Source organism: Pipistrellus kuhlii, unplaced genomic scaffold (assembly GCF_014108245.1).
Source record: "Pipistrellus kuhlii isolate mPipKuh1 unplaced genomic scaffold, mPipKuh1.p scaffold_m20_p_4, whole genome shotgun sequence".
In the NCBI taxonomy this organism is placed as follows: domain Eukaryota; kingdom Metazoa; phylum Chordata; class Mammalia; order Chiroptera; family Vespertilionidae; genus Pipistrellus; species Pipistrellus kuhlii.
The window spans coordinates 18193147-18210320 of record NW_023425540.1 but is presented as its reverse complement, the minus strand read 5'-3'; the positions used below and the strand labels follow the sequence as shown (position 1 = coordinate 18210320).

At 35.2% G+C, this 17174-nt stretch overlaps 1 protein-coding gene across 2 annotated transcripts in view; it reads left to right on the top strand.

Annotated features, from left to right (window-relative positions):
• The window catches only part of CDH10 (cadherin 10), a 66061-nt gene that overhangs the window by 10829 nt on the left and 38058 nt on the right, over window positions 1–17174 (top strand). Inside the window, exons 2-4 of one of the 2 annotated variants that reach the window (XM_036410536.2) lie at window positions 13082–13376; window positions 14592–14711; window positions 15153–15320. In XM_036410536.2, coding sequence (XP_036266429.1) covers window positions 13082–13376; window positions 14592–14711; window positions 15153–15320 — 583 coding nt within the window. The remainder of the gene's footprint in view (window positions 1–13081; window positions 13377–14591; window positions 14712–15152; window positions 15321–17174) is intronic. The other variant, XM_036410537.2, reaches the window with a different exon arrangement.

The following is a 17174-nucleotide window of genomic DNA, read 5'->3' as shown; positions in this document are numbered from 1 at the left end:
TATTAAACATCTTCAGTTACAGAACTTTGCTCCAAATCTTAAATAATTTTCAACATTACTTTCTGATAGTCTTACAGATTTTTAACACGTAAGTGATATTTGGTTTATAACATAGTTTACTCTCTATTAAAAAAAAAAACACATTGTCTTTTTTCTTTTCCCTATGCTTATTTTCCTTAATATCACATGAAATTATAATAGGCTCAAAGTAATTTACTTTTATATGCTGTGCCTTTTTTAAAAAACCTTGAATTTGGGGAATGGTTAGAAGTCTTAAGGAAATATATACAATTTCTGTAATCATTTCTCAAAGGAGTTAACAGTTAAATTCAATTTTTGCCTGAGAAAATTGATATGTATCATTAGTCATATCTTCAGTCCATTTTATTCATCTCATTTTGTTTAGGGATTATAGCACAGTTTAAGTAATTGTTAAATTCAGCAGGGAGGGTTTAGTTGGAATATCACCAGTGGCCGCAGAAGCTGAAGTAGTTATTTATTCTTATAGTCTGAGAAAGTTACTGACAACCTCATTTTTCTCTTTTTTAACTGAATGAAAATTCATCTCATTTTCTTCTCCCTTGACTAATGACTAAAGAATGCAAGAAACATCTTAGCTGAAAAATGAAATTAAGCTATTGAATTTTAATGGTGTGTTGTCTTTATTTTTATGTGAAGAGGATCATGAATGAAATTAAGCATGAAATTATATGGAAATATATTGAACTATTTTTTTCAACTAGCAATTTGTTTTACTTTATTAAAACCGAAATGGATATAATTTAAAAATGAGGAAAAAAAGGACAATGAGAATAATTTTAGGGGGATTAAAAAAGAATAAATATATCAAGCCTTTTGTACTTAGCCATAAAATCAAAGTTCAAACAATGCAGAAAACTCCAGAAAATTACAATTTAGGAATTTGTCAAGGTGATAACAGTGGTAAGTAGGAAGTATCTAAATTGAAGTGTAAAAAGTAAATAAAAAATAAATACAAGTATTGATGTTAATAATCCCACTTTTATATACTTTCAAATAGTAGATTATAGTACTAATAACACTGAAAACCATCTATTCCCCTTGTCATGTCACTACCAGTTATCCACATCAGTATTTTCTTCATAGAATTTAAACAAAGGAAATGAGGCGGCTTAAGCAAACTTGAAAACAGTAACTTTTAATATAGTTTAGAGTTATGATATTTTATTTATTTATTTAATATATTTTATTGATTTTGTACAGACAGGAAGGGAGAGAGATAGAGTTAGAAACATTGATAAGAGAGAGTCATCAATCAGCTTCCTCTTGCCGCAACCAAGGTACATGCCCTTGACCGGAATTGAAACCGGGACCCTTCAGTCCCCAAGCCGACGCTCTATCCATTGAGCCAAACCGGTTTCAGCTAGAGTTATGATATTTTAAAAGAAATATGAAATAGCTTTGAGATTTAAATTTAAAATTATTTCCAATATGTCAGAGGACATATAAAATATATTTGTGAACAAACAGATGATAATTCAGATAAACAAAATTTATAAAGACTTTATAGGCAACCTAAAATGGGATGGGTCGCTATGATGGCTACACCAGCCACATGAACTGAAGTAGACAATGAATGTAGTATAGTTTAAGCTGAGTTGAAAGATAGTATTCATTTCAACTTTAGTTTGGGCTCATTGGTTATTTTGTTCGATTTCTCCTCCACAATTAGCTGTGTAGATTGGCTTCTATTACCAACCTCCCCAATTACATCTCTATTAATATCACAAGCAAAACATTCAATCCCATATCTTCCCAGAAGAGATTATGGCTCTGAAATTGAGTATTAAGAATGCACCAGTATCTGTGCATTCTAGTGGACATGGGACCACCTTACCTTCCCATTTTCCATGTGTGCAACTTATTTTGAAGTTCTCTATGCCAATAGACATATCCTATTCTTGCTGGAAGACAACTTTTCATAAATTTCTTACTCCCCCCCCCCCCCCCCCACTTCTAGGTATTAATACACCCAATTTGCTTAGATGAACTTACATTACAGGATAGGACACACAGAAACTGGCCAGCTACCCAGGGCCATTCCAGGATGGTAGAATCCCCATGCTGGTTTGCTTACATCTAGAGAATAAAGAGAATGCTAGAAATTCCCATGGGGTTTCCTGAGCTCTGTCTCTCAGCTGTGACACCAACTCACCTGCAGAGTTGATCTGTGATGCTACCCTCAATCCCCTTGAGACGTGGGGAGCAAGGGAAGCTGATACAAACCTAAAGCTTTGGATGTCATTTCGGCTGAGCCTCAATCTATTTGCGTACCTTGTGTCTTTAGTGGCCAAATCTATGGAAGAGTAGCAAGCCCACCTAGCAGCTGCCATAATGCACTACTTGGGGTCTGCTTGACAATCCTATTTGAAAGGCATGCAGTCCTCAGGCTCACTTATTGGTTGGGCTTGTAAGGAAGGAGAAAAGCCATTTAGGGCCTCTAATGAACCTTTTAAGCAAATGTAAAAGAATCGCAAAATGTCACTAACATTTTAGAAAATCCCACAGCACGAAAAAAGAACCTCATTAAATAAATAGAGCATCCCTCTCTGGGGTAACAAGAAATAAGTCACAGGGAGTAAAGAATTTTAGAATAATTAAATTGAAATTTCTAAGGAAGTGGGAAAATGTAGGGCATTTTTATAAAAAGAATCATTTGAAACATGTATTTTACTTCACATGATAAATAGTCAAAATGATACGGATAAAACAGTCAAGGATAAATCCAGAAGGCCTAATGCGCTGCGAATAGAAAACCTATTGGCAAAATTATAGGCGAGCTCTCCCCTCCCCCTTCCTCGCCCTTTGCCTACCTCCACCCACACTCATTTCTTCTTATGCCACAAGTACCTTCTTCTTGGGACAATCACAGATCATTAGCACAAAGTCCAGGCCCAGAAAAGCAAATTTCCCTGTAGCTCCCTCTGCCCCACCCCATCCCCACCCCCCTACTCCTGCTTCCCCCTCATAGCTTGCTGCCCTGCTTCTTCCTGTAGCTCTCCTCCACTGCTTGTATCTCACTGTCCCACCCTCCTGCTGATCCATGATCCCCTCATTACATGGTTGGTCTCATTATTACATCTTTATTATATAGGATGATAAAACACAGATGTCTATAATGACTTATCATATAGTTTCAGAGACAAATTTGGATTCACATTTCTATCCCTAGCTACTACTAAAAAAATTAAATTTGTATCCCAGTAATTCATGTAGAGGTCATATTTCACTGATTCAATCTCAAAGTTAACTGAAATTTCTATCTAACTTGCAGCCAAGTTTTTTTTCAATGATTTTTATGTACATTTATAATTATAATATAAATGACCAATACCCACTTTTTATTATGGACTTCTAATTCAATTTTACTCCATCCAGAATGGTCAGCCTTTTCAAATAAGTAGCACAAAATGAACTCTTTATTTCTCATGTCAGTGGCATTTGACTTTTTTATGTCCACCCCTCCTACAAATAAATAAATAATTCTGTGTGTGTACTGTGAAATGTTCGGAGTCCAAAAGAATAAAATATTTATTATCCTCAAAATAAATATATTGGTAGCTTCATTAAGATATAAAAATAATAGTTAAAATTTGTATGGGTGTTATAAAATTAGGGGCATATATGCATATTCATACAAACACACAAATTAGAATTCTATGTTTTAAACATAAATTAGGAAGGGAAGAGAGGTCAAGTTAGACTTTCAAAAGAGTTTGAATGGGATTCATATAGGATATAAGGCAGGCGTCCTCAAACTTTTTAAAGTGGCGGCCAGATCACGGTCCCTCAGAGAGCTGGAGGGCCGGACTATATGAACTACTAATTCCTACTGTAACACCTCGGCTGCGCTCACTGCCCAAAAAACCTGGCGGGCCGGATCAGACTCCTCTGTGGGCCGCATGTGGCCGTAGTTTGAAGACCCATGAAGGCATAAATAGGGACTTGATAGAAGAGTAAGAACTTATAGGATGGGTACATCAACTTAATGTGGAAGGATACAAGTTATAGAGGCATGATATTTGCTGATAAATTTGTGGAATAGGTTTGATAAGTTATGAATGTATTAGCCAAATGAACAATCTCCTTTTTTGTTAATAGATGAGAGAGAATCATTGATTGGCTGCCTGCTGCACGCCCCCTACTAGGGACTGAGCCAGCAACCTGAGCAACCTGAGAATGTGCCCTTGACCGGAATTGAACAGGGGACCCTGCAGTCCTTAGGCTGACATTCTATACACCAAGCTAAACCAGCAGAGGAACACTCTCCACAGGACATTTACTTGATTTATTTAGTTATTTATTTCTGACCAGACTGTAAAACATAGAAAGTCAAACTAGACTAAGGATTCCTTTTTAAATTTAGTGGACTATGGCTATATTTCAGAGGAGAATTGAAACCCCTGATATCACATAAATATTGTATTTTACACACAGACACACAAATTTGAAAATTTTCTTCTAGGGTAGTGGTTTCTAACCCTTTTCAGATTACCATTTCATTCAGTGCCTTAAAAATAACAATAAATATCAAGTTCCAAACTTCTTCTAATTTTTCTCCTCCTTCACCATAACCCCTAGAAGAAAAAAAAAATGCAACTGCCTGGTCCTTCTCATTTGAACATCCAATTAGTACTTGTTACTCTATAGCTTTCAAGATAAAAGCACTTTTACAAGCCTTGGAAACCCAAGAGATTTTGCCACTGTACCAAAAATCTTTAAAACATCTATGTCCTAAAATACCACATTCTCTTCAGTTTAATTTATCTTAATTCAGTCTAGTTCAAGAAATACTTATTTAAGTAAACTCCTTTAATACATACCTGCAGCTAGCCCTCTCTCCTCCTTCATTTCTTATCACCATACCTTTAAGGGCAAAAAAGAAGGAGGAAAAATTCTCAGCTGCCACAGTAGCCCAGAGGAAAGGGGTGATCATTTGTTATTTTTTTCTCTAATTTCTTTTATCTTATTATTCAAAATAAATCTCTTGGTTTTAAATATTTTGCATTTACTTATGTTTTTAGACATATATATATATATATATATATATATATATATATATATATATATTTTTTTTTTTACTATATTTTAAATCCAAGATGCTTAAGAAGACTCCTTGAAGTTGTGAGGGAAAGTAGGTATTCAGTGTTCAATGTCATTTGCACACTTCAAGATTTTTTTTAAAAAAATTCAGTGATTTTCAAAACTGTAAGAAGGAAGATGCCAGGCTTCTAGAAGTATGTCCACCTTCTCTAAAATATTTTCCAATAACTCTAGAAAGGATAGATTAATTGCTAGGGAGAATGTTTTTACAGTATATTATACATGGCATTTAAGGTCTTGAGGCAGATAATGTCCTGTAAAATATAGGTCTATGCAAAACTTAAATAAATGTCTTCAATATAATATTGGTATCTTTACAGTACTAGCAAAGAAATGTGCCCATCTTAAGATATTTCAAGGTGTAAGTCAGCAGTAGTTTAGCAGGATATTTCTTAAGTTTTATAGACAAAGAAAATAAATCTGACCTGTTATAGGGTCTTGAGTAATCCCAAATGTCTTCAGGGAGAGCCCCCAGTGCTTTAGGACCATCCCAGCTTGGACTCACCAGTCAGGGTGGCCCATGAAATAAGGCCCATTTTCTTTTTTGAAAATATTTTATTTATTTTTTTACAGAGAGGAAGAGAGAGGGATAGAGAGTTAGAAACATCTATGAGAGAGAATCATCCATCAGCTGCCTCTTGCACATACCCAATGGGGATGTGCCCACAACCAAGGTACTGCCCTTGACTGGAATCGAACCTGAGACCTTTCAGTCCGCAGGCTGATGCTCTATCCACTGAGCCAAACCGGTTTCGGCAACAAGACCCATTTTCAACTGGTTGCACCCTTAGGAGACCAGATGGGAAAAGTCGCAAGTTATTGAACCCAGACCTCACTAGGGTTTTTTTCTTTGGGAGGAGATCTTTAGTTAACTATCTCAAATGTGGAAAATAAATGTGGAAAATATTTTTTATGCCAGACACTACGCTATGTAGACATCATTGTCCATCCATTGTTTCATCCTCTGTGCTTTCCTCTGGCCCCAGAAAGAAAGTGTTTGGGAAAGTATTCATCAATCTACATTATATATGTGTTGTTGGCCAGAAGGAAGGAGGACAGGGACTGGGTAGAAGTGGGCAAAGGAGAGGAAAATGGGCACATCTATAACAGTGTCAAAAATAAAAAAAAAGTTAAAAATAAATTATATATGAGGGTTATTTCAAAATGATATAAATACTTTTACAGTCCATTCCATTGTTAAGCTTTATTTCTCATTTCTATTTTTAATGGAAAGTAATGGTTTCATTTGGGTTCATAAAACTTCATTTATATTTTTCTATATAGTCAATATTAAAATAATGTTCAGTCTTCTTTGTAAGTTTCATATACTTCATTTCAAGATTTCACACCTTTTTTTTTCTTCCCTTTTTCCTCCCAGGCTCAACAAAATGAGTAACTACTTATTTATTTCTGACCAGACTGTGTTTACATGCTTTATCATGTTTTCAGCTGCTTCCTGATACTGGGCCATCTTCTCTAAAATATCTTATTGGTTGTAAATTATCTATCTATCTATCTATCTATCTATCTATCTATCTATCTATCTATTTTGCTGGGCTGACTGCCAGCTGCCAGAAAGATGGCCCCCATCACAGGCCATGCCTAGGGACCGTTGGTTGTAAATTTAGTTATTTCATTGAATTCCTCCTTTCACATCTGATATTATCTTACGCACTAGAGCAGAAAGAGCAAAATGCTAATGAGGATGGTACAGGAATAGCATAGCATATTTGCCACAATCTGGATTTTTAAAAAGAAAACAAATATAGAATTTATTGGCTATTTGGAAGAACAGCAGGCGAAAAATTATAACCATGCACTAGCAAATCTATGTAACAATTTCTAGACTTTTTAAAGTTCATGAACACACACAAAAATAGAAGTTGTTAAATTGGAGAATGAATGTTACAGTCATTGTGATGCATTCATCAGAGTTTATCCTTCAAAGAGCTAGCCCAACCATTTAATCACAATGTAGTGTTACTAATATAAAATTCTTATTTTTCAAAATTTCCCAGATGTCCCCATTTTCCTTTTCTTTGTCCACCTCCACCCAGCATCTGCCCCTGTTTCCCTCAGGCCATCACTGCACTGTTGTCTGTGCCCAAGGACTTTGCATATATGTTCTTTGACCAATCATATCAGCTTCTTTTATCCAGTCTTCTCCTAGCCCCTCCCCTCTGACAGCTGTCATCTGGTCCATGTATCAATGCCTGTTTCTATTTTGTTTGTCAGTTTATTTTGTTCATTATATTCCACATATAAGTCAGATCATATGTTTGTCTTTCTCTGACTGGCTTATTTCACTTAGCAAGTAATCTCCAGGTCCACCTATTTTTTAAATATAACCAAATACCAACAATTATCAATATCCAAAAGGCATTAATATCTGTGAATGAGAAAGAATCTCACACAATATGTTTTTCTGAACTAGTAACAAACTTTTACAGACAAAATTAATAAATATTTATTCACTTTTTAAAACTTGCTCTTCATTTTTCTTTAAATAAAGAGTGAAAATATCACTTTTTTTTTTTTTATAGATTGTCCTTTTGGTAACAAATTACATAATTTTCCTGTACTTCATAAATATATCATTGTAGTTTCTCATTTAATGTGAGGAACTGAAAAATAAAAGTAAGCCGATATTAAGAGGTAAAGTTTCTACCAACATAGTACCTATCCTGAAGTGTAATCTTTAATTCTGTGAGATAAGAAATCAATTGTATCTCAGTTTCTTCTTTTAGTATAAAAATCTATATATATAAAAGGCTAATATGCAAAGTGTCCCCACAGGAGTTCGACTAGGAGAATGGGAGTTTACTCACTCGCTATAACATGTACTGACCACCAGGGGTTGGTGAGGAACATGGCGGGTGACCAGCAGTGGCAGTGGGGTGCTGAGGGAGCCAGGGAAGAAGGTGGTGGGGAGGTGGAGAACCTGATTGGCCCTGACACTGGCCAGGCTGAGAGACCCTACCCATGCATGAATTTTGTGCCCTAAGCCTCTAGTAAAAAAAAAAAAAATAAAGACACCCTTAAACTATATATTGCCACATGACCACTTTTATCGTACAAAATTGTAGACAAATGATCTTAAGACGAATATTATTCATGAAATGTAAAATTATCAGAAGCATGCCACATTTCAAATGACCAGATTTTATTAAATTATCTGCGCTTAAAATAATGCCTTTAAATTCAGTGGATTGTTCAGCTTTAATTATGAAACTGCTCAGTATAAGCAGTGAGTTATAATTAACTACATCTAAATGAAAAAGTTAAATCAGGAAAATGACTTTTAAATGTGCAGCCCAGCACCAGTTGTTCTGTTTTCATTAATTGTCATGTATCTCGCCATGTCCTTTATCTGCTTGTGAATTTCCAAGGAACATAGCAGGTTGTGAATTTTTAATAGGTTTTCCTCAAGGAAGGAAAAGGTCAGCATTAACATAAAATTCTTCTTAAAGATTTGTGGCACAAATGTTTCACACCAAAGAACAGGTGTTACTGAGGAAGTAAAGCCTCAATAATCTGACAATTTTTTTTTTCCATTTAAAGAAAACTTAATGCCTCACATAATAAAATAGCACAAGGTCAAATCAATATAGAAGTTATTTCAAAGTAGATGCTGTACAGTATTTGACACATAATCCATAATCCCACCTCTCGGTAATAGAAACAACTGATTTTATTCAGTTAAATGTTTAATAAATCCAAGTATTGATAACTAACTTACATATAATAAGAGGCTAATCTGCAAATTGACTGAACGGCATAATGACTGGTCTCTATGATGGGCACTGACCACCAGGGACCAGACAATCAATGCAAGAGATCCCCCTGGTGGTCAGTGCACTCCCACAGGTGGGCAGTAAGGAGCAAGGGGACCAGGACTGCAAGAAGGATGTCTGTCTGGAGGTTTAGGCCTGATCCCCAGGGGGGGCAGAGGGGGTAGAGGAGGAATCGGGCCTAAGCTGTCAGGCAGACATCCCCCAAGGGGTCCCTGACTGTGAGAGGGTGCAGGCCAGGCTAAGGGACCCCACCCACCAGTGCACGAATCTCATGCACTGGGCCTCTAGTTCAAATATAAAAGTGAAGAGTAATAAGAAAGCTACAGTTTTTAGCATTAACATTCATCTGATATTACTTAGTAAATAAGTTGAAATGTGAAATAAACCCACATGAGGGAGAGAGACATTACCAGGGAAGAAGTAATTATAGTAATAAAAATCAACTTAAAAAGAAGAGAGGGCTTAGACAGGGGACTGTGATTAAGGAACTTGTGCATTGCTCTTTTGCTTTACCTATTAGGAAATTATCATTATCAATGCTATTGTTAGTTCTTGTCTCCCACTGTTCACCTACAGGAGGGAGCAACTCCTCAAATCTCAGGTCTAGAAATGTACCTTTCAGCATTATTATAGTATCTGTTTCTTCTCCTCCTCCTCCTCCTCCTCCTCCTCCTCCTCCTCCTCCTCCTCCTCCTGCTCCTCCTCCTCCTTCTCCTCCTTTTTAATTTTCTGGACTTTTCTTTAGTTATAGCTTTTAAAATATATATATATATATATATATATATATATATATATATATATATATATATATTATTGATTTTTTACACAGAGGAAGAGTGAGAGAGAGTTAGAAACATCAATGAGAGAGAATCATCGATCAGCTGCTTCTTGTACACCCCCTACTGGGGATGTGACCGCAGTCAAGGTACATGCCCTTGACCGAAATAGAACCAGGAACCTTTCAGTCCACAGGCCGACGTTCTATCCACTGAGCCAAGCCAATTTTGCCAACTGTTGCTTCTTTCCTATCCAGTTCTCAAATATGTTTATTTAAAGAAGATTTTGATAAACATGCTATAGGTAAGCCCCCAAACATGGTTACTTTGGCCCTTTATGCTAGTGTTAGTGATCAGCTGTTTCCCATTTTAAGAAAATTTATTTTTTTAGCCTACCAGCATGGCTCAGTGGTTGAGCGGCAACCTATGAACCAGGAGGTGGTCATGGTTAGATTCCTACTTGGGCCATATGCCCTTTGTTGTGGACTAGATTCCCAGTGTGGGATGTGCAGGAGGCAGCTAATCAATGATCCTCTCTCATCATTGATGTTTCTATCTTTCTCTCCTTCCTTCCTTCCTTTCTAAAATCAATAAAAATATATTTACAAAATGAAAATTCACTTTTCTCTTATATGTGCTCTAATAGTGCAAGATAATTTTATTGTAAGTCTAGATCTTTAGGTCAAAAGATATAAATTCAAAAGTCTAATTTCTTTCTCTTAGTTATGAGGAGATTGAAATCCTCTTGTTTCTGATTCTCAAAACCACAGTCCAACTTCCAATCCCCTAATACCATTTTCAATTTTCTAATCCGACAGAAACTCTCAAGGGGATGGGAAATTTAATTTCCACTCTCTGTAGTATAAGTGAAAGCAAAAATTCTGCTGTGATTCATAGTCCAAAATGGAGCATTATTAAAATTAAAATCTCACCAACACTAGCAACTTTTTTGCTTGACTAACTGAATAAAATAGCAGAACCAGTGTTAATGATGCCCATCTTGCTTTATATCCTCTCTACTCCAAATCTATGTTCTATATTCATCTGGTATTTCCCAGGAGGTGTAAAATGCAAGGAAATTCCATGTTTAAACCTCTTCTTATTCTTTTTTTATAATATATTTTACCGATAGTCACAGAGAGGAAAGGAGAGGAATAGAGAATTAGAAACATTGAAGAGAGAGAAACATCGATCAGCTGCCTCTTGCATGCCTCCTACTGGGGATGTGCCCACAACCAAAGTACATGCCCTTGACTGAAATCAAACCTGGGACCTTTCAGTTCGCAGGCCCCTGCTCTACACACTGAGCCAAACCAGTCAGGATCTCTTCTCATTTTTTGAAGTAACGTAGATGTTATATTAAGGAACTTCCCTCATTTTTGTGGGTCTACTACAAACCGCAAATTTATCTGATCAAATAATTGATAATATCAATAATATTTTCTTAAATTATGTTGGTTCCCAAACAGAGTAAGAAACATGCAATGCTTATGCCTGCCATTTGGAAGATGGAAAATTACCCAGTGCTTCACATCTGTATAATTGCAAAGTTGCCCAGCAACTGCGTGCAATTTCAGTTACTAAAAACCATCAATCTTTTGACTTTTTGAAAGTGTTTCTCTGGACAACACAGCAGTCATTAGTTACTTGTAAGAGCTTTTTAGTTAAAAGCAGGTGTTTCTTAAGTTTCTCAACCTTGCTTTGTTGCTTATAAATAGTAAAAGATGCCATAAAAAATGTCACCTGACATCTTTTCCTCCAAAGTATATATCAATTTGGGGTTTACTTTATCCATTAGGCCTGTAATAATGAGTAATTTTCCAGAAAAAAAAAAATGGAGTCTGATCCAGATTTGATGGCTAAGTGCTAATTATTGCAAACTATTAACCAAAAAGCAGACTGCTTTTGTAGACCCAACAATACTAGTAATACAATATATTAGGCCAGCGGTCAGCAAACTCATTAGTCAAGAGCCAAATATCAACAGTACAATGATTGAAATTTCTTTTGAGAGCCGAAAACTGACTTCTGCACATGGGCCACTAAGTTTCAATCGCACTGTAAGTGTGTAAACGCACGTGGTATTTGTGGAAGAGCCACACTCAAGGCCACAGTATGCCAACCACTGTATTAGGCATATGTGTGTCACAAAATATTTATTTAAGATAAACAGTTTTGATATTCATATAAAATGTTTTTACAGTTATGTTCATTTACTCCCATTAATGAAACTTTCAAATAAAGAAGCAAAATTCTATTTTAAAAAGAAAATAATCAGCTTAATATTTCACATGTAATTAGATCAAAATGCATGTTGATATGTCATCTAAAGAGCAAAATTCAAATCTATTTAGGTAAATATGTCTATAATCTTTGCACGATTAAAAATATAATCTCCAATTTTTAATTCTCTAAGCTACATGTCTGAATTAGTACTATGTTTTATATGAATATTTAAAAAACACGTTCACAATGATGTCTAAATTATTATAAATGCTTTATAGAAATTTAGATAATCTACATATTTTTATATTTCTTATCTAATAAAAATAAAAAAGAATTAAAGTATACTCATTTATTGCAAATAATGAAACTGTGATCTTAGCATAGAAAATGTTTATTGATCGGATGGTACAATTAAAGAGAAATTTATAGCCCTAACAAGTTTGGCTCAGTGGATAGAGCGTTGTCGGCCTGCAGACTCAAGGGTCCCTGGTTCGATTCCGGTCAAGGGCATGTATCTTGGTTGAGGGCACATACCCAATGGGGAGTGTGCAGGAGGTGGCTGATCAAGGTTTCTCTCTCATTGATGTTTTTAACTCTCCCTTTCCCTTCCTCTCTGTAAAAAATTAATAAAATATATTTTTTAAAAAGGAGAAATTTATAATTCTTGTGTTTTACAAGGTCATGCTCTATTCCTTCCATGGTGAGCCCCTCCCCTCAGGTAAGAATTCTGCGAGAGCAAATGGATATTTATAACTGTAACCTGCTTATCCTTTTATAGACTGTACTCAAGACTATAAAGATTCTTGGGACCTGTTTTTCCCTATTCGAGCATCCCTGTGTTTGCTTCTTGGTCCAAGGAAGGTCTCTTTTCCAGGTCTGCCACCTTAAGGCCAGATTCACTCACTGATATACACACCCCGTAGCCAGGCATGTGCCCTGACCAGTAAATGAACCAGCAAACTCTTGGTTCTTAGGCCGACACTCAACCCAGGAGCCACACTAGCCAGTCTTAACTCATTTCAAAAACTAAAATAACTGACCCCATTATTCAGTGATGGGATATAAGAAACTTCCTTTGAATTCTTTCAACATTACATGCCTTTAGATATTATCATGGATATGCTCCTTTTTCATTCTTTCTAGCTTCATTCAGACCAAGATAAAGGAGATGGATCACTCAAATATATTTTATCTGGAGATGGAGCTGGTACTCTTTTTATTATTGACGAAAAAACAGGTGACATCCATGCCACAAGAAGAATTGATAGGGAAGAAAAGGCCTTTTATACTCTACGTGCACAAGCTATTAACAGAAGAACTCTGAGGCCAGTAGAACCGGAGTCTGAGTTTGTGATCAAAATCCATGATATCAATGACAATGAGCCAACATTCCCAGAGGAAGTTTATACAGCTAGTGTTCCTGAAATGTCTGTCGTAGGTAAGTTTATTTTGAACATTTATGGTATTTTTTCAAAAAGTATTTTAAAAAATCAAAGATTCTCAAAATATTATGACCACTTAATTGAAATCACCATTGACTTCTACTAAAAATGCATACATAATAGTCTCACTTAGGATAGGAGTTTTTGTATTTGTAAATCTTACAATATAAATAAGTGGACACTTTCCTCAAAAAGCCAAGAAAAGAAAAACATTTAACTTGGTAGAAAACTGTTAAAATATAATATTTTGTCACATGAATTTGGATAATAGCTGCGTAATATTTTGACACTAAATATAAGTACATTTAGAACATAAATATAAAAAAGAGTCTCTGCATATATAATCTAGTCATTTGCCTTGAGTTTGTCTGGATTATCTTGACAATATAAATGATGGTGTTAATGAGATCATCCAATTATTTTACATAGACCACATTCATTTTTTATGAATAGAGCATTATAAAAAATTCAATATATGAAAACAGTTTTAGAGATATATGTTTGGATTTAGTAAAATAGATTCATTTCTCAAATGTTGGACAAGTTATATAAATTGATAAAACAATTGGAAAAAATTGTAACAGTTGTTATAGCAAAGTTTGAATTCTTCATTTCTCAAAAGCATTGTTCTGGGATTACTATTTAATATTTACTTCACTGAATCCCAAGGACTTCTGTCCATTGCCTTATTATAAAGCCCTTTTAAATATCTTGAACTTTATGAGAAAGCTTTGAATAGTTCATGGAGCTTGGGATCATCTTGGATTGCTTCTAAATTTAAATTTTAATCTATTCATAAAATTGTATTCTAGAGCAGATGTTAATTATTTTTACAGTTAATTAGTGAAGAGGGGGAAAGGAGCATACTTATTCCTTTGTGATTAGATATGCCCTTTACATCAAACAAATCTATTATGAGGAAATGAATTTAAGTATCAAACCTGGGCATTTGTAAAATGACTGCATTTTTTAAAAATCCGATACACTCTATAAGTATCTACTGCATGCATGAAAATAAACTTGTTTGCCACATAAATATGTAGTTGAACTCAGAGTTAACTCTAGGTGTGATGTTCATGTAAATGATCAATACATGTTTTTTTAAGAGGTCATGATTAAAGCCAAAAATCATTCAAGTCTTCCATGAAAACCAGTGCTTTTGCTCCTCCTCCTGGTGCTGTGCAGAACTAAGCTGAATTTGGATACTTCAGGTACTTCTGTGGTGCAAGTCACAGCTACAGATGCCGACGACCCTTCCTATGGGAACAGCGCCAGAGTCATCTACAGCATTCTCCAGGGGCAGCCCTACTTCTCTGTGGAGCCCGAAACAGGTCAGGAACCGTGCCTTGGTTTGTTCCTTTAATAGTCTTTCCGATCTTTACAAGTAGAAAAAAGGCGTGGAAATAAGAACAAACATTACCATGAATACTCCCAGCGGAGTGATGACGCCACACTTAGAGATTTACAAACTCCAAGTTGAATGATTGAGCAAGCTAATGATAAGATGCCTGTCTTTATGTATGGGTTTGCGTCACATGGGTTGAGGACATTATCCAGTGCACACGGTACTCTTTAAGAATCAGGAAAGTGACACACATTGTAAAATATCTGCATTGGATCACTTTTACAATTTCTGGACAATAAAAATTAATAGCAAAAACATATTTTGTCTTTTAAAAGTCACCAGTTTGGACATACACTTTGTGAGCTTAATCAACAAATGATGGAGTTTTCAGTGAAGGTAACAAATGTTTTTTGTATTTTCTTCAAAGGAATCATCAGGACTGCTTTGCCAAACATGAACAGAGAAAACAGGGAGCAATATCAAGTGGTTATCCAGGCCAAGGACATGGGCGGCCAGATGGGAGGCTTATCGGGGACCACCACCGTGAACATCACGCTGACAGATGTCAATGACAATCCACCTCGCTTCCCCCAGAGTAAGCTGGTTTTAATGGTCTTTCTGTAGGGTGGAAGCTACAGAGAAGAAAAGAAAAAATCAGAAAAATACCCACAAAACTTCTCTCCCTCTCTCTCTCTCTCTCTCTCTCTCTCTCTCTCTCTCTCTATATATATATATATATATATATATATATATATATATATATATGTGTGTGTGTGTGTGTGTGTCTGTGTGTCTGTGTGTGTGTGTATGTATGTTGTATGTATATATACACTCTTCATCTATAATTGTAATCTAAACTTTTTCTACCAGTTAGCAAAAGAAAATAATGTTTTATTGAACAACAAAGTAAGAGATAATTCTACAACAAGACTGTTTCTTTCCACTTAGAATTTAATAAGGAGGATGCTCACTTGAGGGCACATTTTTTCTCTCAATAAAGCAATCTAATTTGACATATTAGAAAGGGCTACTTAGGAAGCACTGATCAGATTTGCATTTGGATATTACTGTGTCAGATTTGCATTTAATTTCTCTGCATTTGGACCGGCAATCATAAATAAAACATTTTTTTTTTGTATTCCTATTTATAGATTTATCTTATGTTATAGAATTAACCTTCAAATTCTCAGGATAGATCATGAATGGTTTAAGAATTATTAGCTTCTGACATTATAACACAGGTTTTATTCTCTTTTCTTATATAAACTTGGTAGAGCTGCAAGTAGAGATGATGTTTATTAAGCCTCAATGGACATAGCCAAGACTTAGCCAATTTCTTGCCAGTCTAAAAGAGCTCATACTCAAGATGAGATTCTGCATTGTTAGAAATGTGGCATAAAAATGGAAGCTTTAGTAAGAGCTATGTACTTAAATTTTAGCATTTACAGTGCATTAACTTCAGAATTCATCCCCTAATTTTAGGTGAACCTTTGTGATAAAGTCTTAAAGTACAACTTCTTGTGATATTTATATTTTTACACTAACATCCATTACACAGAAAGATTTTAGTCTAAAGATTCACTTTATTATTTTGGCTCTTTAAAAGCATTTTTCCTCTTCTGTGCTATTTTTCTCTAACTTTGATAATTGATAATGCATGAGTGGAATTGAGTTGTGTTCATTTCTATTTTTTTTAAATCATGTTTGTGGAAATACTATGAATTCAAGTAGAATTGTATTGGGAAGACATTATATGCTTATGTATCTGTGATGATTATTTTGTTAGCTATTTCAGGTACATGACAGTCAGGTGTCCTATTGTGGTGTCTGGCCCAAAATACAAGGAGGAGGCTGTTTACTTATACTGTTTTTAAATAATCAGGTTTCAGCTCCAAGTTACATTTAACATTGGCAGGGAATAGGAAACCAATTATAATCCTGTATAGTTTTTTCAGAATAGGTTTAAAGAGGTGCCTACTTACATAAAATTTAAATTTCACATTTTATATTTATTTCTGATTGTCCTTTAGTGCAAACCTGTCACCAGAATAATGGCCAGACAAGTTCAGAAGGAAAAAACAAAAAAACAAAAAGTGTCAAATTGTGTACTACAATGATTAAAAAAATATATATTTCTGAAAAATATTTCATTAATAATAATTGACCAGCCCAGCCATTGTTGCTCAGTGGTTTAGTATCAACCATGTACCAAGAGTTCTCCAGTTCAATTCCTGGTCAGGAAACATGCCAGGGATGCGAGCTTGATCTCCAGTAGGGGATGTACTAGAGGCAGCTGTCTCTCATTGATGTTTCTTTTCTTTCTCCTTTCTTTTTTTTCTCTCTAAAATCAATTTTAAAATATTTAAAAATAATAGTAACTGGCCATTAAAAGGAGTACTATATTTTAAGTGAAGAGGAACATGGATACACATGTGTCTTTAAGGCAGTC